This window comes from Eumetopias jubatus, unplaced genomic scaffold (assembly GCF_037043125.1).
Source record: "Eumetopias jubatus isolate StellerSeaLion01/CBP00866 unplaced genomic scaffold, mEumJub1_p1.0 scaffold_2, whole genome shotgun sequence".
Lineage (NCBI taxonomy): Eukaryota > Metazoa > Chordata > Mammalia > Carnivora > Otariidae > Eumetopias > Eumetopias jubatus.
Window position 1 is genome coordinate 172,770,540 of NW_028274808.1, and position 22,734 is coordinate 172,793,273.

At 36.7% G+C, this 22,734-nt stretch overlaps 1 protein-coding gene across 5 annotated transcripts in view; it reads left to right on the forward strand.

Annotated features, from left to right (window-relative positions):
• Positions 1–22,734, forward strand: part of ARAP2 (ArfGAP with RhoGAP domain, ankyrin repeat and PH domain 2) — a 181,023-nt gene that overhangs the window by 68,037 nt on the left and 90,252 nt on the right. For all 5 annotated transcript variants that reach the window (XM_088021221.1, XM_088021224.1, XM_088021223.1 and 2 more), the window contains exons 10-16: positions 492–607; positions 3,242–3,441; positions 6,280–6,365; positions 7,308–7,490; positions 11,744–11,918; positions 12,367–12,501; positions 22,231–22,375. In XM_088021221.1, coding sequence (XP_087877347.1) covers positions 492–607; positions 3,242–3,441; positions 6,280–6,365; positions 7,308–7,490; positions 11,744–11,918; positions 12,367–12,501; positions 22,231–22,375 — 1,040 coding nt within the window. The remainder of the gene's footprint in view (positions 1–491; positions 608–3,241; positions 3,442–6,279; positions 6,366–7,307; positions 7,491–11,743; positions 11,919–12,366; positions 12,502–22,230; positions 22,376–22,734) is intronic.

A 22,734-nucleotide genomic window follows, 5' to 3' on the forward strand; every position in this document is an offset into this window, starting at 1 on the left:
TTTCTAAGCGACTTTCATCTCTTTGGGCCTCAGTTTCCCCTACTTTCTTATAAGTAGTAATTATAGCAGCCTCACAGTGTCATTTGACTCCCCTACTTAGAAATTGCTAGGCACATGCCAAGGGCTAGTTAACTCTTAGTTTCCTTTACTGAATAGATAAGGATGAAAAAGTGCCTAACTTAGAAAAGCAAGCATGTACTGTTCACAGTCTGTGTCCTAGTCAGCTTAACATTTCATGTGAAAGAAGTCTGTACTTGATCAGTAGCCCGGCTCTCCAGCTTGCAATGGCACTGGGTTAGCATGGATCGGAGTGTCTACCTAAAATAAGAAAACCACTGTCAATCCATTTTTAATGACTTACTTAATTCTACATGTATATGTGTAGTAAAATTTAGTAGTATATAATGGATTTTAAAGAATATAATTGTACTTGCAAAATCCATATTTTTGTTTCTTTATAATGTTGTTACATATTTTTTTCTCCCAACTAGGATTTTAAGAGTGGACTTGGTATTACCATAATTCCTATGAATGTAGCAAATGTAAAGCAAGTGGACCGAACTGTAAAACAGTCTTTTGAAATAATCACTCCCTACAGGAGTTTTAGGTAAGCTATATTTAAACTTTTGTGTTTGTGTTATTCCAAGAAAGCTTGGGCGATCTACTTTTACATTGCTAGTGGTGGTTTTATTTCTTATAGATCATATAATAAAATCATGTTCATTGTTTTCTATATTATCTAATTTATTAACCGGTATGTGAAAACACCTCATGAAAGTGACTTGAATTATCACACAACCTGCAAAGTTACTAATTTCATGAGATTTGGGACGTTTCTTTTTTTAATACCTTTTTTTCTTAGTATGCTTGATAAATATATTAATTTTTTATCAACAAGTATATGAAAAATTCCTTCACATTTTGAAGGAATGAGAGTACTACATTGTCTTTAAGCTGTATTTTTATTTACCTTCTTTTAGCCTACCCAGATGTAGTCTTCCTTTAAAATCAATTCCTGATTACAGTTGCTCCATAATGATTTCCTAAAAGGAGCTCCTGATTGAAATAATGCTGATGGATCTCGTGGTACTTATTGATCAAATATTTTAACAGTTTATTATATGTTTTGTGTTACGGTAATCTAGTAATTACTTCATATGACAATGAAAAAGAAAACTTCAAGTTCCTAATATGTTTTAATAATCTATAATAACTCCATAGCTTTGGTACACAGAAGAGGCATTAAGTCAGTATCTATGAGTTCACCCACATTAATTCATTTGTTACAAATAATCAGGATATCACAGGGTAGTGTGCGGGTCAGAGACCTTTGAAGGACGAACAATTACTTAGCAATTTCAAAAATACTCCCAAGTCTGATGTTCCATTTCATCTGTCAGATGTGTCTGCTGGCTCAAATTTTGATGAAAAAATAATCACCTAAAGAATAACAAACTTCATTTTCACATAGGCAGATTCAAGCCTCAACTGAAAATGTAGACATTGGCTGAGCTCTTTTTACTCATAGTATTTCTGACACAAAATATGTGGTGGGCTTTTTCCTCACACCAACCAATTCTCCATGCCTCCAGATCCCAACCGGGTGTTGGGATTCAGTCCTATTCCGACAGCAGCTACTTGGCGTGAGCATTAGACCCCACAAGTTTAAGGGTTCCATTCCACAAAGCTGCCTTCAATTCAGACTCCAGTCACAAGTACTGGGTCCTCAGCTTACCCATGCTTTGTTCTAACTTGGCTGCAAATTGGGATTCCCAAGACCCCAACTCCCCAGGTTCACTAATTCGTGAGAATGGCTCGTCAGAACTCAGGAGAGCAGTTTAATTAATTATTGCCAGTTTATTAGAAAGAATGCATCTCAGGAACATCCACATGGGAGAGCCACACAAACAAGGTACAGAACTTCCATGCCTTCTCTGGGTACATCACTCTTTCAACACTTTAATGCATTCATCAGCCCGGAAGCTTTCTGAACCCTGTTGTTCAGGGGTTATTATGGGGTGGGGGGGTGTTTCATTCTGTAGGCATGATTGATTAAATCCTTTGTCTTTGTTGATTAACTCAATTGCTAGCACCTCTCCCATCCCTAGAGGTTGGGGGGTGGGGGGGCTGGAAGTTCCAACCCTCTAATCACATCTTGGTCTTTGTGGTGGCCAGCTCCCATCCTAAAGCTATTAAGTCCGCCAGCCACAAATTATCTCACAAGCATACAAAAGGCACTTGTCACTCCAAGAGTTTTAGAATCTGTGTACCAGTAACCCAGGTGCAAAGACCATTGTGCCATATTGGCCGTGACCAATCTCTACGTAAAAGTGGAAACCACAAAGAAGTTTATGAATATTATGCTGATGATGGCAACATAAAGTGCTTCAGAAAATATCCATTGTAGGCCTCTCAGTTTCCTTATGGATTATTTGGAATATGTTAGTCATCTGTTATTTTCATTATATTTCAAAACATTTTCATCTTCAAACAGAAAACATTAATGTGAAACATTTTGCGGGTCATTGGCCAAGTTTGGAGCACTGTAGCACATTTCCTGACACATTGCAGATACTCACTAAACATTTCTTGGAGTGAACCCATGGTTAATGTTTTATCCTTTTACTCAGGTATCCAATAAACACTAAAAATTAGGATAAATCAGAACATGGCTAAAAATGAGTTAGAATTCCGTTAGAATAGTAATCATTTGAAACTTTTTTGATTTCTCAGTTTCTTAAAGCCATCTGGACATTCTTCTAATTAGAAAAGAAAATCTATTTTTAAGACTGAAAAAATCAAAATTTCTGGTGGGTGTTTTTGATAATTTAGTTTCAGACTATCATGGCATACTTTCTTGGCAAAATAATCCAATAGTCCTGAAAGTCTGAAACTCAGCCAGTATCTCATTGATTATTATATAACCACTGCTTAGGAAACATGGCCTCTCATTTAAGCTCTTGACCTAACAAGGCAATTTTTATATCCTGGTCAGAAAAATGTACATATTAATTTTGGTTCAAGATATGTAAACAAATTCATAAACAATGTGGGATGTTAAAGGAAAAAAATGGATTTTTAAATTAGATGATTTTTAACAGAAAAGACTATTCAGCTGCCTGGGAGGCATATTTTTCAACTGCTGTTTAATTTGTGAGTGAAATGAATATGCAAACTGAACACACCACTTAATTGGCCTTTACAAGAGAGATCGATAACGCAGAAACATTAATTGTTTCAGCTTTACAGCCGAGTCTGAAAAAGAGAAACAAGAGTGGATTGAAGCTGTGCAGCAATCGATAGCAGAAACTCTCTCTGATTATGAGGTAGCTGAGAAGATTTGGTTCAACGAGTCCAACAGGAGCTGTGCCGATTGTAAAGCCCCGGACCCTGACTGGGCATCCATCAATCTCTGTGTTGTCATCTGTAAGAAGTGTGCAGGTAATTAGTGATAAGTTATGCTCAGCACTGTTTGGTAGCAGATTGGCACTCATGAATGCTCTTTATTGTCATATGCAATGTGTCCCAGCCAACAGTTGTGAAAAATAAAAACGGAAGAGGCTTTTACATTTCAATTAAATTTAGAAATGTCTTATAGTTCTAAGTCATTCTCTTATGAATGACTTAGACGTAAAAATTGATTTTTAAGCATGTAATCATTTTGTGTGCCTCCTGGTCTATGTGTGCATATTAAAAAGACAGTGTTGAAATTTTTAGATTTTAAGGTGAGTGTGTTCCAGAATGCACCCTGAACATACCTGCATCTTTGCATGATTTGCCCACTTTCCCCCAATCATATTTTGTAAGATGTGTATTTCATATCAAGGTCATTCTGAGCTCTAAACTTGGTACAGCAGATCCTATATCTCCTCTAATGAGAGTGTTTATCTAGAAGCATTTCCAAAGAGTATTCAGGTTTCTGACAGTAATCAGTACTATGACTGGTTATCTTATTGTGACTTTACAGCTTATAGACCATCTGACAGCTCAGTGTATTTGGGGGTTCATAGTTCCAGTGAGTGGAGGGAATGGACTCCAGCTTAGCTGTGTGGTCATAGAGGTCTTGGAAAAACTTAGTCATATCCTAAACTTTATGTCAGCATCCTAGCTTTACCAGGTACTACGCTGGTCCTGGGAATTAAAAAAATGTATAAGAGATTGATATTGCAGTAGAATTACAGTTCATTGCAGTAGAATATGATAATGGCAAGACCGGAGTTGGGCACAGGTTTCATTGAGAGAATACGGAGGAGGAGCACTACCTCAGAGGAAAGGCTAGGACAGTTTCTTCAATCCTTAATACTTTCCAAGAGTTCTGTGCTTCCACAGTTCTTAACAAAACTAGATTTTCTCAGGAGCTAATTAACATCAATGGCAACAAGAAAAAGCATCAGCTAATCCCCCTCTACTTTGTATTTCGTCCCAAGCTTTTTTCCTCTCCAGTCTCATTGGAAGAGAGCCTTTGTGTTGTCCGAGGCTATTGTTTCTACTCATGTCTTCTGCTTCTTTCTTCTCTTCTCACGATCCTCACCTCATCGCTTATTCCTTCTCTGTAATTATTCAACCATGGTTTCTTTTGTTTCGCATATATACTAATGCATGTCTGTCTGTTGACACTAGCTTCCTGAAAACTTCCCATTTCCCTGTATGTATCATTCTGTCTCTTTTCTCTTCACAGACAGGGTACTTTCAAGAGTAGAATTCTGCACAGATTTCCTTCATTTCTTTAACTTCCTTGTTTTTCTTCATCCTATGATCAGTTTTCTCTTCTCTGTAGTCCAGTAAAAATGTTTTCACCATGTGTCCCTCTCTGTTTCTGTGTGGTCCGTTCCTATCTTTATTGTCTTCTCTGCAGTATTTGGCACTTCAGTATTTGACCAGTGTGTCTCTCTGTGACTTCCCATCCTCCCTTACCTTCCAAAATACCATTTTCTCTGTGTGTTCTTAATACTCTGGTCATCCTTTTTCAGGTTACTTTTCCTTTGCCTGGTCCTGAAATTCATGTGTTCCTTTGGGTTACATCCTCAGTTCTCTTTCATTCCAGTGTTCCTGGTTCATGTTATTTATCATTTTAAGTTCAGCACTCACTTATGAGTGGACAGTTCTCACCATGTTGGACATTGTACTTGTGGGTCTACCTACTGGACTCTTTTCTTGGATGTGCCCAAGATACTTCAAAAACAGCATGTGAAAAATGAAGCTCTCATTGCTGCCCGGCTCATTACATAAAACTGAACATTCTCATTTATTCTAAATCTTGGTCAGAAGCAATACTGTCTACCCCACATTCAAGCCTAAAACCTGAGAGACCCTCTTGACCCTTCCCCTCTCTTAAAGCCAACCAAGTCTCAGCAGTTTTTATCGCCTCAGGATTTCTGAATCTGCCCTCCCTTTTGTTGCTCCTCCTGCTTGTCTCAACTCAGATTCTTTTTTTTTTTTTTTTTTTGCCTCCGAGACTCCAAGGGTTCTTTCCAGTTCTACCTGTTTTCAGTGTTGCCTTTAGTTGGTCTTTATAAATGCAAACCTATGCATATTTCTGCCATTGGGATTTTAAGACTTTGTGCTCTAAGTAGTTACCATTTTAAAGGAGGAAAGGACCCTCTTACCTAATGTAGAGAGAGGAATGAACTTTCAGGCTCATAGGCAAAAAATCATTAAGATAGGGACAGTGTCTTGAATACCTTATTCTCTCCTCAGCCTAGAAAGCCTGAGACACATTCCTGGGTGCCCAGTAATGACTGAATGATGATTACACAGCATAACTGAATCGATTGTAATAGAATGCTGGGCTCTTATTCTCTTTTAGGCATATAAGTAGAATAAAGAATCCACTTCATATTTTTAGATACATGTTTATTAGAGTTGTTGCTAGTTTTTTTTTTAACAGTAAAAGGATATCTATATTTACATACATGGAATTTAAACAAACCTATTATAAAGGTTTTCAGTAACCTCTAATTGCTAGTTAATTACCAAGTGATGAATATACACACGTACATATTGGTATACATATATACCTAGTTTTAAAACTGTAGTTTTATACCACTACAGGGTAGTGATGAAGATGACTACTGTTATCTTCATTGTGGTTGGGATTTCTGTATAATTATCACCACTACTTTTAATGCTATTGGCATTAGGAAATTAGATATTGATGTGTTTTAAGTTGAAAAGGTATATACACGCACACATACATGAATGCGTACACATATTTTTTTAAAAGATAAAATACATTTACATACAAATTGAAATAGAAATGCAATTGTGTCTTGACTTCAGGACAACATAGATCTTTAGGACCAAAAGATTCCAAGGTTAGAAGTCTAAAAATGGATGCCAGCATTTGGAGCAATGAACTCATTGAGGTAAGTCCAGTCTAACTGTGGATGTGGTTAGCAGGGATCAGGTGGTAGTTAGCAGTGGAGTGGCATGAATTACTTTAGGAGCTCTTTGATAAAGTTCTCACCACACTGTAAAAATGTCTTATAACCTGTTTGGTAGTAGTAGCTTCCTACTTCAACTTTTAGAATGCTTCTTAGATGAGATAGTTATTTTAAAAATATAAAATACAAGGAATTTAGTAGTAATAGCTACTTTTAAAGGCTTGACAGCATTTTTTTTTTTAAGCCAGAATTTCTTTTTAATCCAGCATGGATAAAATATTAGAAAGTGAATGAAAACATTTGGCAAAATTTTCTATTCTTTCTCTTAGCCATTCTCTGTCGTTAACTGCACCATGTCTGACTTTCTGTCTCCAGTTTCCATTTTCTTCTTGGATTTCAGTAACCCTCTCAACCACGTTACTCCACCTACTAGGCCATTTTAAATGAATCTGTCTCTATGTGACCTTCAAAAAATAATAATGCTTTTGCTGCAGTTTGGGTCACTTGCAGTTTCTTTTCTAGCTTATCTTGTATCATTACTAAAAGCAATGAGGCTGTATTTAAAATAGAAATAATATCTGCTTTCATACTCCATCTTCCTGAAAGATGTGGGTTTTTCATGTGTTTATGCATATTTTATACTAAGTTATTTTTTTGGGCGGGGGAATATGCACATGGGGGCAGGGAAGGGGCAGATAGAGACAGAGAATCTTAAGTAGGCTCTATGCTCAGTGTGGAGCCCTATGTGGTACTCGGTCTCATGACCCTGAGATCATGACCTGAGCCAAAATCAAGAGTTGGATGCTTAACTGACTGAGCCACCCACGTACCCCCTAAGTTATATTTTAATCTGTAAATCAGGTTTTTGTAAATTCAAATACATTTTATGAACTCATATTGTTTTATAACTTTCTGACAATTTAGCTCTTTATTGTCATTGGAAACAAAAGAGCAAATGACTTTTGGGCTGGTAATCTTCAAAAAGATGAAGAATTACACATGGATTCACCCGTAGAAAAGAGAAAAACCTTTATCACTCAGAAGTACAAAGAAGGAAGATTCAGAAAGACCCTACTGGCATCTCTCACCAAAGAAGAATTAAACAAGGTATCAAAAAATATATAACAATAGACATCTTGATGTCTTTTGAAACATGGGTCGGGGATTTTGAAAAGAATTTTAAAAAGTCCTTTACTGTTTGATAAAAGTATTGTTTAATGTTATTTTATTTCCATTTGTGAAATTGTAGTATTGATTTTACCACTGTTTTACTTAAGAATTCATTATCAATAGTGAATAAATTCTTTGTCCATAACATGAGTTTCCAGCTAACTTGGGCCTCCTCCAATATTCTGAGAACTGTGACAACTTTCCTATTTTAGGGACAGGACACTAAGCGTAACTTCAGCTTGTACATTGCTGACAATGTGTCACCAAAATAAACATCATTTACTCAGTGTATTGTTACAAGCGATGCTTTGCTTAGTGCTATTGACCCCAAGTGGTGTTTACCTTTGGCTGAGTGATTCCAGACCTTCTGGTCCCTGTTTTTTGCTGCCCACTTGTTCTTTACCCTTTTGGCAAAGGATATGGTAAGCATCCTGCCTGATTTCTTTTTTGAAATTGCTGCTTCAATTTCTTATGTGTTAGGAGGCTCGTCCATGTAGAGATATTTAATACATGTACTTTTATATGCCTGTTGTTTTTGTGCTTAGAGACTATGTTCTTTCATGGTTCCCAGTTTTTTAGTATGCTTTTAGTGGCATTTTTATGGATAAAAATCCTCAAGTAAGTAGCATTATGCTGAACATTTTGGAAAATAAATAAAGGCCTTTTTCATCCTTCTGTAGAAATTACAAGATCATACAATTGATTTACATTTCTATTGGATTAGTTCCCCTAAACTAAGTTTTTAGTCTTTGTACATCCTTGGTGATGGTAAAGTGAGGCCACTGAATGATTTTAAAGCAATGACACATAAAATATGAAGGATTCAGAATGGGCAGCTAAGGTAGAGGAGAGAGGGGGTGATGGTATGGGGATGGTGTTTGGGAACTATTTATATAGGTTATTACTAAGATACTTTGTTTTGGGTGGTCTTTTCATTGGTGTTAAATACATTATTAAAATTGACCAGTTATACCAGACATACATGGAATAATAACAACAGGGTACATAAGCCAAGGATTTTGATTAATTTTGTGCACCAGAGGTCTAAAATACGTATGTAAATAAGTAAGTTGTAGATTTGGGGAAATAATTGGTGAAATTAGAGAACCAGGGCATAGCTTCCTCTAATGGTCTCTTTCTTTTTGATAGTGATGGGTATCTTATTAGCAGGTATACTAATGTCCACAAATAAAGTGCTGTCTGCCACACCACACAGTTTCCATTAGATAAGTTTTACATTAATTACTAGCAATTGAATTATTCTAAGAATATTATAGAGAAGTCTACCCATTGAGATTTATTTCTACAGTGGGCTTCTTAAAAATGGTACTCTTAATGTCAGCAAATAATTTTTACAAAAAATACATTTTATTGAATAGACATATTTTTAATTGAGATATAATTTACCTACAACATTGTATAAGTTTATTCAACCTGTTGATTTGGTACATTTATATATTGCGGTATGATTGCCCCTGTAGCTATGTCACATAATTATTGTATTGTATCACATAATTATCATTTCTTTTTTATAGTGAGAACATTTAAGGTCTAGTCTCTGAGCAGTTTTGAGGTAAATAATACAGTATTTTTTTTTTTTTTTAAAGATTTTCTTTATTAGTGAGAGAGAGAGCACAAGAGGGGGAGGGTCAGAGGGAGAAGCAGACTCCCCGCTGAGCAGGGAGCCTGATGCAGGGCTTGATCCTGGGGCTCCAGGATCATGACCTGAGCTGAAAGCAGTCGCTCAACCAACTGAACCACCCAGGCACCCTGTAAATAACACAGTATTATTGATTATAGCTGCTGTGCTGTTCATTAGATCTTCAGAACTTACTTATCTTCTAGTTGTAAGTTTGTACCCTTAAACATCTCCCTAACCCCCAGACACCCTGTGGTAACCACATTCTAATCTGTGTTCCTATGAGTTTGGCTTTTTTAGGTTCTACATATAAGTGATATATAGTATTTATCTTTCTCTGGCTAATCTCATTGAACATTATGCCTTCAGGTTCCATCCTTGTCCCAAATGGCAGGATTTCCTTATGCCTCATGGCTGAATAGTATTTGTGTGTGTGTGTGTATGTGTGTGTGTGTGTGTGTGTGTGTGTGTACACACCATATCATTATTCATTCATCTGTTGATGGATACTTAGGTTGTTTCCATATATTGGCTATTGTGAATAATGTTCTAATAGACATGTTTCCATATATTGGCTATTGTGAATAATGTTCTAATAGACATGAGATCTAATACCATTCTAATAGGTGTGAGATAATCTTTCATTGTGGTTTCCCCAATGAATAATGTTGAATATCTTTTCATGTAACTGTTGACCATTTGGATGTCGTGGAAAAATGTCTGTTCAGTTTCTCTGCCCATTTTTTAATTGGATTGTTTTTGAGCTGGTGAGTTCTTTATTTAGATATTAACTCCTTATGTGATGTATGGTTTGCAAATATTTACTCCCATTCTGTAGGTTTGCCTTTGCATTTTGTTGATTTTTCTTCAGATGTGAAGCAGCTTTTTAGTTTGACAGAGTCCCGCTTATTGATCTTTTTCTTTTGTTGCTTGTGCTTCTGGTGTTGTCTCCAAGAAGTCACTGTCAAGACCAATTTCAAGGAGCTTTTTCTTGTGTTTTCTTCTAGGAATTTTAAGGTATCAGGTCTTATGTTTAAGTCTTTAATCTCTTTTGAGTACATTTTTGTGAATGGTATAAGATAAGGCTCCAATTTCATTTTTCTGTATGTGATTATCCAGTTTCCCAACACTGTTTGTTGAAGAGACTACCTTTTTTCCATTCTGTGTTCATAGTGGATGGATATTTATTGCACACTTACAAGTTCTGAGTTCTTTTTTAGGTTCTGGGGATACGATTGTAGTAAAACGTAAATGTGCTTCTTTTATTCATGAGAGTTGTAGTCAAGTAAGGGAGACTAACCGTGAATGGCCGGAGTCCAGTAAATGGACCATAACAAATACCTTGTGCTGTGAAGGAAAACAGTAGTGGGAGATGGAAGAATAAGAGGAAATACATGTGATTAAATGTGGGAGGGCAGTCAAAGGCTATTGCAGTGGACGGGATGTTAGCTGGTATCTTTTCCAACACTCTCAGGTTGCAGATGAGGTAAACTAAGACTCAGGCAGGTGAAGGGATTGCCTACGATCACCTAGCAAATCAGTACAAAGTCAGGTATAGGTCGGGCTGTTTGATTCCGATGCAAAGGAAATTCTGTAGGTCAGCTAGACCATGGTAGGAAAGGTAAGTACGTTTTTTAACAGTTGACCATCCAGGGCTGGAACTGTGAATACATCATGGGACTTCTTGGCTGTCCACTCTGAGCTGCCTATTGGGATATTTAATGAGCAATTATTCTGAAGTTTCATTGTAGTGGGTAAATTAACCAGTGATCTATCTGGGTGCACCATGTCAAGGAGGAGGTGAAAGGGTGAGTCTGGGGCTAAAAAATCAGATAGAATCAGGGTGCTGAAATCACAGGGTTTGGAAGCACATGGGAAGCCAGTAAAGTGAGGAAGCAGAAAGAGGATGAGGAGAGATGTAAAGGCAGCTTATTACTTCAAGGTAACAACAAAAGCAGCAACAACACAGTTAGGTCCTGGCAGTTGCTAGTGTTTGTACGATGATGTATAACATAAGTCAGTGTTTTATTACCCCCTGCTTGCCGTTCCTCCTCCCCACCCATACCCCATGCAAAAGGAAAGATACTGGATCTGTTTTGCACTCATCTTTCAAATTCCCAAAGCACAACAATACTTTAAAAAATTATGTATATATGTTAGGTTGAAAAATACATACATACAACATTTATATGACAAAACATTTAACAGATACTTCTTTATTACATTTTACATGTTTTGCATTTTCTGAGCACCCAGCCGTTATCCTAGTACATAAGCATAAAAAATGTCTTCCTAAGCAACTGGAAGGTTGGAACATCACAGCAACGGAACAAGGAATTAAAACTTGGAGGTCTTAGGTTGTAATTTAAATTCATACAAAGCAGACCTTTTGAGCCTGGTGCTTAATTCAGGACATACTTATTATTAGCTTTTTAGGTTAAAAGAGAAATACACACTTCATCTTACAAATGGCTTGACAGACTTTCACGCATTTTAATAGCTAGAATTGTATTTCCTTCCCTTAAAAGGTGTATTTTCTTTTAACAACCAGGCTCTGTGCACTGCTGTCGTGAAACCAGATGTTCTAGAAACAATGGCTTTGCTGTTCAGCGGAGCGGATGTTATGTGTGCAACTGGAGACCCTGTGCATAGCACCCCCTACCTGCTGGCCAAGAAGGCTGGACAGAGTCTGCAGATGGAATTTCTCTACCATAACAAATTCTCCGGTCAGTCCCTGTCCCTACATTAGCCTGGTCTCTTCTGATATATCCCCAAAAGGACTGAAGTACAAATCTGCATATTTCTCAAATAAGAAAAACCATCAGAAGGAAGACAAGGGTGATTATTGAAAAGATAGAAGATGCTTAAAACCATGTTTTGTTTCGTTTCAAGGAAATTGTTTAGGAAATCTTTTATATTTCTTTAATCTTACAAAGATTAAAACAGTTAATCCTACCTAATCATTTTCACCAAAATTAATTCTGATTTTCATATGTGAATAATAAACATAACAAGTGCTTATTTGCAAATTCTGTGCAACGTGAAATAAATACCTGTGTATTTATTCTGTGGTGAATTTGAAGTAACTTCTAGCTAAAAACTCACATATTCATAAGCAAAAGGAAAGTATTCACATTTTAGATTTCAAATTATTATTTCTGTATTTTTTTCCAGATTTCCCTCAACATGACATTCACTCTGAAGGTGGATTAAGTCAAGAGTCCTCTCAGTCCACGTTCCTTTGTGACTTTTTGTATCAGTCTCCTTCTGCTGCTTCTAAACTCTCTTCAGAGAAAAAACTGCTTGAAGGTATCTTTTCAGCTTCTTTCCGACTTTGTTATCTGATAAAACTTTATTTCATTATCAAAACAATTATGTTTAACTTTTCATTTTTTTCCCTTAAGATGTTAGATTTGATCTGGCAATAGAGAAATATTTTTTGAGGATTTATAAATGCTTCAAGGCACAGATACTATTTCATGCACTGCAGCAGGGATTTACCACTGGGTTGGAATGCTGTGTGAATTCTCAGCAGAATTCACTGATGTCTCTTTACGGCCAGCCAACTCTGTTTCAGGATTTAAGGGTTATTCCAAAGAAATGTGAAACTCAGCCCCTTCCCTTAGGGACAAACACCCTAACTGGGGAGATAATAGAGATAAATGTCAACACATAGGCAGAACTGACAAGTTTTCAGTATATATTCTATCGGCATACTAAGGGATATGAAGTAGTTTGGTTTGTTCTGATTATAAGCCTACATGCGTGTGAGTAGAATACAGCTTAAGCATGGTTTCAAAAAAATGATGGGAATTAATTCAACAACCTATTCCAGGTTTGGGGAATCATCTGAGCAGTCACGGTAGGTATTTATCCATCTCCGCATCTAGCTCCTTGTGTCAAGCGTGTGCTAAGCATTAGGAATTACAAAAATGAATAAGACGCAGGTCTCATGTTCAATACATATGAACTGATGTGGGAAATATAGGCAGAAAAATATAATGAGATCTGTCTTAATGGAACAAAGAGAATTTTAAGAGAGATTAAGCTGTACAGGCCAACTGGTGGTGGGTGTTTAGAGACTCAGGAGCCTAGTATTAATTCCCTAGGTGGTATAATCCAGCTGTACTACTCTATCAAAGGAACAATAGGATGAAAAACTCACTTTAGAGTGTTAATCCTGATCTTTGTGCATTTAAAGTGATTATTTCAGTATAAATGCTTTATATCCAAAGAAATGATATCCCTAAGTAGAATTATATTGGGATCAGCCCTACTTTATTAGATTTTCCAGAAAATAGTAGCTGTCCTTTAGTGAAGAGGTACTATGTGTAAAGCATTGCTTTAGGTACTTTATGTACATTAATTGTAATTCTCATAATGAAAAATGGAGGAGCTCAGCAATGAACAGAATTTTACATCTGATTTGTGTTATGATTGTTATTGTAACACTTTGGTCTTGGTCAAAGTGTTATGCTGGGTGGCATTTTGAATTTGGATGTTTTTGGTTCTTTCAGCAATTGGTTATTAAATGTCTTCCTGCACTCAAACTAATAAAAATGACAAATTTTATAGAGATCTTCTCGAAATCTATTGCCCTTCAGTATTTAACCCTTAGGTAGTCAGAAGCTGGTCAGAAATGGGGAGGGAGTACCTGAATAATCTGTGACTTGGCTATAGTAATTATTAAAATAATTCTAGGCAGTTAATGCACTTGTAAATAAGTTTACAAGTTTTCTAAAATATTTCTTCTGAATAGTAGGAGATCTTAGACCCATCCTTCAAATCACTTATAAAAAGATAGGGAATTTGAAATATGAGATTTTCTTTCTAAAACTAAAGTGTCTCATAAGCACTTTGTGGCTAAAAATAAGCTTTCATTTATTTTTGGCAAAAATAAAAAACATTGTGCTTATAATATTTATAGACTTAACTGTTTTAATATTTCCTTGAAATAGATTGCTTTTCTTAATCACTTGGGGAATAAATTATGTTTTAAACTTCTAACTAAATCATTCTTTCCCCTTATTTTTTATAAATTAACTGTGGATTTTTTTTTGTTAAATTTTATTTCCAAAATTAAAAACTGGTGCATTCTTTGTAATTTCATTGGGGATGTTTTCTCATTTTGGAACATCCTGTTTTAAGTCATATGAAATTAAGCTTTTGCACTTTGGCTGTGTAGCACACCAGAAATGATTTCATTGGAAAATAATCTCCTGGTCATGTATTCTTTGATGGTCTTCATTTCTTCCATCCAGTTTGTCAGCAACTTCTATCATTTCAAACTCAAAATGGATCTTGAATCAGTTGGCTCCTCTCTATCTTCACTAATAGAATCCTAGCCCAGCCACCATCACGTCCTTCTTGGGCTGCAACAGCCCCCTTAATTTGTCTCCCAATAACTAACCTACCTTCCTTCCAAACCATTCTCCAAAGGCAGATTTAATGATCATTAAAAATGCAAATCAGATCTTGTATTTTCATTGTTTGAGTATATTCATCAGTTCCCCATGACAATATACCCCTGTTCCTTAGGGTGACCGAAGACAACCTCCTGTCCCTTCCCTCTTCATCTCACATTATTTCTCCCTGCACTCACAGGCCTGGCCCCCCACTGTTTTCCTCTCCATTTCTGCAACATGTCATGTTCTTTTCTGCTCTTCTGGACTTGTACAATTGCTGTTCATTTTGCCAGGAGGGCGCTTCCCCAGTTTGGCTTTTTTCTCATTTTTCAGGCATCAGTTTAGTGCTACTGTGGTATGCTGTTACTGGTAGCTCTTTCCTTTCATGGGGTTCTTCTTATTTCCATCATAGCATTTATTGCATGAAGATGATCCCTCCTTTATTGGTCTCTCTCTCTCTCTCTCTCTCTCTCTCTCTCTCTCTCTCGTGAAACCTCAATGAGACATTAGCATTTGCTGGCTTATTCAAGATTATCAAATCTTTGGTGCCTAAAATAGTGTCAACACAACAGTAGTCATGTGTATATATTTGTTGAATAAGTGACCGTTTCTCTTATCAAGTTATTACTGGTGTAAAAGCAAAACAAATGGACAAATAAACAAAGAAAACCAGAAACAAAATCATAAATAGAACAAACCAGTGGTTGCTAAAGGGGAGGGGGTTGGGGAGGATGGGCAAAGTAGGTGAAGGGGATTAAAAGGTACAGGCTTCCAATTGTGCAGTAATTAAGTCGTGGGGACGCAAGCTACAGCATAGGGAAGGTAGTAATATTGTAACAATCTTGTATAATGACAGGTAGTGGCCGATGATGACTATACACTGCACAACGTATAGAATTATCAAATCACTGTTGTATACCTGAAAGGGATGTTGTACAGCTAGAAGCAATATAACACTGTATGTCAGCTAGACTCCAATTAAAAAATTATGTAATTGCTGATGCAGAACATTTTGTTCAGAAAGTGTCTGCTTAAAAGTGAAGAAAGAGTAGAACTGCCAAGAAACAAAGTTCTGTTTTTTTTTGTTGTTGTTTCTCAAGATGCCGTAGTGTTGTTACTGCTGTTGAGCACCAGCGTTATGGAAACAAATGAATTATTTGGAAAGATTTAGAGATGAAAGTGTGTGTGTTGCCTTTGCCCCTGACTGGCCGTCCGCGCTTGTCAGGACAGCCAGGGAGCGAGATGATTAAACAGGAAGAAGAAAGTCAGAATAAAATGCATGCAGTCCTTCAGAGAGTTCCAAGAGGCTTCAAATTGTCAGTTCAGGTTTTCAGGATTCGAAGTTCTTCTAGCCTCAGGTTATGAAGACTGATCTGTATTTTTCTTTTTCTTTTTCTTTTTTTTTTCTTCTCAATTTAGTGTTCATGAAAAGAAAGATTGATAGCTTGTGTTAAACCTAAGTATAGAGCTGAATAATAGCGTCCTGGTTTTGTTTCCTGTTTTCTCCCCTCAACCATATTTTTTCCCCCTTGGTGTCTTACCGTGATTTGTTGACACGGTGTTTGAGTTTTTAAAAAGAAAGTGGTTGATATGGTTTGCTAGAAACTCTGTGTCGTCTGTTTACATAAATTAGCATTGAGGAATTTTGAAGATCTTTTGTTCTATCAATGCCTAGCTTGTATAGTCTAAAAATGTTTGAGGCTAAACCACATTTATTTTAAATGAAAAGAATTCCTTGTGTGTATTCCTGTTTTCAGTGAATGCTGAATACCATCAGTTTAGGAAATCCTTCATCAGGAAATAACCTCATGGTTTCAAAAAAGAATAGTTTGCCTTCCCTGTCTTGGAGTTACTGTGCACATGTGTATTAGAAGCTATGACCTCGGGGCACCTGGGTGGCTCAGTTGGTTAAGCGTCTGCCTTCGGCTCAGGTCATGATCCCAGGGTCCTGGGATTGAGTCCCTCATTGGGCTCTCTGTTCAGCGGGGAGCCTGCTTCTCCCTCTCCCTCTGCCCTCTCTCACCCCCACTCGTGATCTCCCTCTCTCTGTCAAATAAATAAAAAAATTTTTTTTAAGATTTAATTTATTTGTCAGAGAGAGAGAGCACAAGCAGGGGGAGCCGCTAGCAGGCAGAGGGAGAAGCAGGCTCCCCGCTGAGCAAGGAGCCCAATGCGGGACTCGATCCCAGGACCCCAGGATCGTGACCCGAGCCCAAGGCAGAAGCTTAACCAATTGAGCCACCCAGGTGTCCCAATAAATAAAATCTTTAAAAAAAAAACAAAACTATGACCTCTAATCTCTCTAATATGTTTTAAAAATGGACATGCATGCTTCAAATGTGTAACAGGCGCAGAGAGGCAGTATTGTTAAGTAGTCAAGAGGATTGGTTCCCAGACTTGGCCGCCTGGGTTCTACTCTCTGCTCTGGTTTCTAAGTACGTGTGTGATCTTGGAGAAGTCAGGTAACCATTCTGTGCCTGTGGACGGGGTACAAGGGAGGGATGTGTGGTAGAACTGACCTAGTAGGGTTTTTCTGAGGATTCAGTGAGTTGATGTTTGTAAGATGTGTAGAAGAGTGCATGGCACGTAAATACAATGATGAGGGGATGAGAAGCAGAAGCAGCAGCAGGGGTCTATCTGTAGTCATAGCTGTTTCTGATTTCCTGTTAGCCTCTGAGTTTAGGCGTATCCTCCAGGTGGTAGCTGACACCCAGTGTCCCCAGCAGTAGCATCCATGTCATTGCATAGTAGTGTTCGAGTAGCTCACCACTGGAGTCCTTTCTTGTGTTTGAGCAAATTCCAGTAATGTTTTTCTTCCCTGATCTAAATATCAAGATTGAATAGAAACAATGAACAACCTCTCCAGCCACTCCAACCGCCATACACACCAGCTCTTGTCAAACAAACAGCTTGTGTCCTGAGAGTTACCCTCTGTGGCCCCAGTTTTATTTCTGGTGGACATCTTCTGGTAATTGGTTAACGGTAAGACTTCCTCTGTAGCAGAGTATATGTTCTCAAAGTCAGAGTTGGGAGAGCATATCTGAATTGGGCTAAGCAGACCGATGTAATCCGACATAAGCTCTTCATTGCTTCCCAAATGAAGAGGAATGCCAGGGTTTCCTATCACAGCTTTGTTATTATAAATCCTCAAAGGTGATATCTGTGCCTGCCTAGTCTGACCACTTCTGGCCCATTTCCACCTACTAAAAAAAAAAAAAAAGAAAAGAAAAAGGCAAATCAAGGTTTATAGTGATGATAATGCTTTAGGACTAAATCCCCTCAAGCTCATATTTCTAACCGAAAGTGAGTTCGTACTCACCTTTTTAAAGGATCTGTCATTTGTTTCCCATTAGAATTTACACAATTAGATTCTGCATTTACATTTATTTTGTGCATTATGCATTTGGCACTTTTTGTTTAAGACCTTCCAATGACTCCCACTTGTCTGCCGAGAAAGGCACAAACTCCTGAACACCTGTCACATAAGACTCCTGGGGCCTGGCCTCTGCTTTGGGTCTGTGGTCTTCTCTCCTATTTGCTAACTTCATGTATAATCTGGTTCTCTGGCCAAATCAATTTTTGGCAGTTTCCCCTTTCCTTGACTTTTCTCACAGTGTTTTTTTCCCAGAATTATGGAGTGGTTATAGCTCGAAATGTACTTTTCACTACTTTAATGTCTTTTCAGTTATAAATAACTATTTTGAAAGCTGTGTTTTTCTGTGAAATGGTTTATCATTCTAGTCTGAGGATGGCTTCCTTCCATGAGTGCTTCCAGCCCCTAAAGGCACCCCTGCCCCACCATGGTTATTATTCCAGACACATCTCCTCTTGGATTGGACTGCAGAATGTTTGAGTACAGGGGGTGGGATTCCTAACTGTGCAAGTCATTATCTAGGTACTCAGTAAATGCATTTTTTTTGCATTATTCTTTATGAGGATTATCCTCTTACATCTGAGTACATTGTTTTGAAGTTGTTTTATAACTCCAGTTGGTTGGTACTTTGACTTTTCCTTGGGTTATATCTCAGAAGTCTACAATATTCATTTAAAAATTATGGCCTTTCATGATTTTCATATAACCATGCAGAGTACACACTGTGACTCAGGATTTGAGGGTCCTGGGTGTTCAGTATATGACATTTCAGTAAGCATTGATTGGGTCTCTGTGAGCATTCCTCTGCCATTTCTGATTCAGCTTTTCATTTGGCAGTTACTCGGAATACAGTGATCCTAAGTTCTCAGGATTTTGGCATTTTAAGTGTTTCTCCTCTTGATGGTTTTTGAGGCTAAACACCTCATCTTGTTTTCTTCTTCTTTTTTTTTTTTTTTAAGAATTTATTTATTTAATTGACAGAGTGTGAGAGGGAACACAAGCAGGCGGAGTGGGAGAGGGAGTAGCAGGCTTCTGGCAGAGCAGGGAGCCCGATGCAGGGCTTGATCCCAGAACTCTGGGATCATGACCTGAGCCGAAGGCAGTCGCTTAACCACCTGAGCCACCCAGGCGCCCCTTGTTTTCTTTTCTTCTTTACCACCCTACCTGTGATAAAGGGAAATTTAAAGAGTACGGTAACCTATAGTTTCTTTTAACTTTTTGTTTTTAATTGTGTTATAATTTCAGACTTATAGAAAAGTTGTAAGCATGGTATGAAGAATTCTCGTATACCCTTTACCCAGACTTCCCAAATATTAATATCTTACATTCAGTTTATCCTCTTTCTTCCTGTGTATGTGTGCGTATGTACACACGATCAGGTATATGTGTGTATATATTTTTAGAATTACTTTACGTTGCAGACTTCTACCTTTTTTTACCCTTAAGTAATCCATTGTGTATTTCTTAAAAAGGACTTTCCCTGAAATAACCATGCTACAGTGATCAAGATCAAGTAATTATCTGATGTACAGATTTTATTCATTACATCTATATGTATAAACCTTATTTATTAGTCTTAATATCTGTAGATCTAATGTATATTTTAAATGCAACATTATAGGTTGCTTGTATAATTTAATTCTTGGCAATAACTTACAATTTGAGAGTCTGTACAATTTCTAGAGTCCACAAATAGGATGGCAGGATGATAGTTCAAAAATAATTATTTTTTATCTTGAGACTGAAAATTTCAAATAGTTTCTTCTTCCTAGCTTTCCTTTTTAAAAAAAAATTAAGTTTTTTACCTCACTTATTCAGAGAGTTATTTGGCAAACTATAGACCTTGAATTACATCATTAAAACTTACAGAAAATAGCATGTTTCAGAATTCAATTTTCATGTTAGTGTCTTTCACTAGGAAATATATGGGATGATTTTTGGGATTTTTCTCAATTCACAAAGCTCATTGTTTTAGTTTTTTAAAGTCAGAATTAAAAGGAAGTGATAAAGATTAGTAATGGCAATGCAAAGACATTATATAAAATCACAAGGTATTCATCCCTTTCATTTGAACTCTTTTGCATTTATGTTTTTGTTGTCTAAGGTTCAGTTGGGAAAAAACTAAATGCAAGGAGTGACATGGGTACTTTTGGAATGTATAATAATGTAAAACCCACTAGAAGAGCAAAGTAGATAAATACATGCTTTATATTTGTATATAATTTCCAGAATTCATTAGGAGCAGAACAAGCCTGAATAGACCTGTTTCCAAAATGACGCTTTCTTCCCAGCCCCCCAGTCTTCCATTAGACTCCACTCTAGCAAATAAGCATTGTGTCTTTTTAGAAAGGACCCAAAATTTTATTTTCAAAATTAAAAGGGAACAGCCTTTAGGAAGTAGTTTCTGATTTCCACTATTAAGTCTCAATTCAGTTGTAGCAATCAATAACTTCTCCTCCCCCATATCCATTTCCGTTGTCATCTTTAGCTTAAGTTCCATTCATCCCAATACTGTTTCTGTGTGTATGGACCATTGTTGATACTCATGGCTGCATTGATTCAGATGTTCTGTTAACCTGTATATATTACTGTACTTCCAAACTGATATTCTCATAGTTGATGCATTAGCAGAATTTGGCTCATTCTATACCTTTAAAGTAATGCTCCATGGTTACGTTGTTGTGGTCAGGCCTTATTTTTACATGTAGTTCTTAGACCCTTTCAGTTAGTCTTGTTCATCAACCCCGGACCATTTCCAGTTCTGGTTCACCAGCCCTCTTCCACCTTTATTTGGATCCGTATTGTGATTTCAGAAACATTCTTTCTACTCTCCAAAATTGCTTGTTTCTTTTTACCCATTAAAAGAAACAGCTTGGCCAATCTCTTCTATTTTACCTGCTTTTGCTTCCAGACCTTTGAGATTGCTGAGAATTGCCAGTTAGGGAACCAAGCCTTTTGAGTTGATCACAAATTCGTGTGTGTGTGTGTGTGTGTGTGTGTATGTGTGTGTATGTGTGTGTGTGTTTAACCTAATCTGGATGCAACACACTAATTGGTGGTCTTTATAAGCAATTTTTTCCTAATTTTAATTTTACCAAAGCAGTACATGCACATACACAATACAGTTTTAATGGAAAACATATTTGTTCCTTGTTTTTTCCCCCCATTTTTAGACATTATTCTTTGTCTTTGATAAGTTCTTTTTATCTGATCTTTTTTCTTGGAAGTAATATTACTTCCTGTATTACTTCTATAATCTTACAGCTCCATCATATTGTATTAACTTTTTTCTCCCTCTTACTTTTGGGAGAGTTTCTTTTCTAAGCTTTCTCTATCTTTTTTTAATTTTTTAATTTTTAAAATTCATGATTCCATTTTAAATTATCAAAATTTTTTTTTGTGTTCTTAATTTTCCTTTTTAGAACCTGTGTTCTTGTTTTATGCCTATGGTATCTTCCCTTGACTGATATTACTTATAGTTTAAGAAAATTATTAGTTTTGGTCTCTGTCTTTTATGTTGGAAGCTTTCTTTTAAATGTTTGGGATCAGTTGTCAGAAGATTCCATCTCTTGCTGAGAGTGTTGGGATTTGGGGCTTGGTTATCACTGGCTTCATTTTATATGTAAATGTGGGCAGTTAACTAGGAGTCTGTAGAATGTCCTGTAACCACTTTGTTTCTAGAATGGCACCATACCTCTGTCTCCACACAGTGCCTACACAGCCACAGATAATCCATAAGTGAATACATGTGGCTGTGTTTTAATAAAACTTATTTATAAAAACAGGTGATGAAATGGATTTGGCCTGCAGTGTAAGACCCCTTACAATTTGAATTTTAAATTCCCTAACCAGGGCATTAGGGGCACTGCAGGTTATGGCCCCTTTCTTCTTTTGCATACCTACCTAACATCAACCACAGTCTTACTTTTTACACTGCATGTTTTTCTCTGAATACTCTGTAGACATCAGTCCTTGCTGTTTCAGAGATGTTTTGCAGCAGTCTCTTATGGACCTGTCTGCGTTTCTGGTCATCAATGTCATAGTTATTTTTTGTACTTTCATTGTTACTAGATTGTACGTTTTTTAAGAGCAGACAGAGTGACAACTGTATATTCCATACAATAACATAATTGTTATGTAAGCAATAACGTATTCTTTACACAAAATAGGAAATTAATAAATTTGAATCCTGTTATTTAAACTGTTTGTTTTTTAAAAATATGCTGTAATTGTGATACATTATTTGTTTTAAATTCCTAGAGACAAATAAAAAGTGGTGTGTTTTGGAAGGAGGCTTCTTGAGTTACTATGAAAATGATAAGTCTACCACACCTAATGGCACCATTAACATCAATGAAGTTATCTGCCTGGCTGTACACAAAGAAGACTTCTATTTAAATACCGGGTAGGTCCACTGTTAGGTAACAGGTGAAGAATATTTCCTGATATTTATCATACCAGATAATAAGAGTTTTGTTATGTTAATTCTTCATTTGCTTATTGTGGAAGAGTTTAATAGTTTCTTGAAGCCTGATCATTTTGCAGCTTCTGAAAGTTCCTTAGGGAATTTGCTAAAAAGTAGAAAAATTAGAATATTACACCAGGTACTATGAAAGGCTAAGCTATTTGCATCTAATCTTAAATTTAAAGCATTCCATTCTAGAACATGTAGTCCTAAAATTTTTATAATTTACTCATTTTAAATGGTGGACTAATAGCAAAATTTATGCATTCATTTAATGCATTATTCAAAGGAAAATAGTA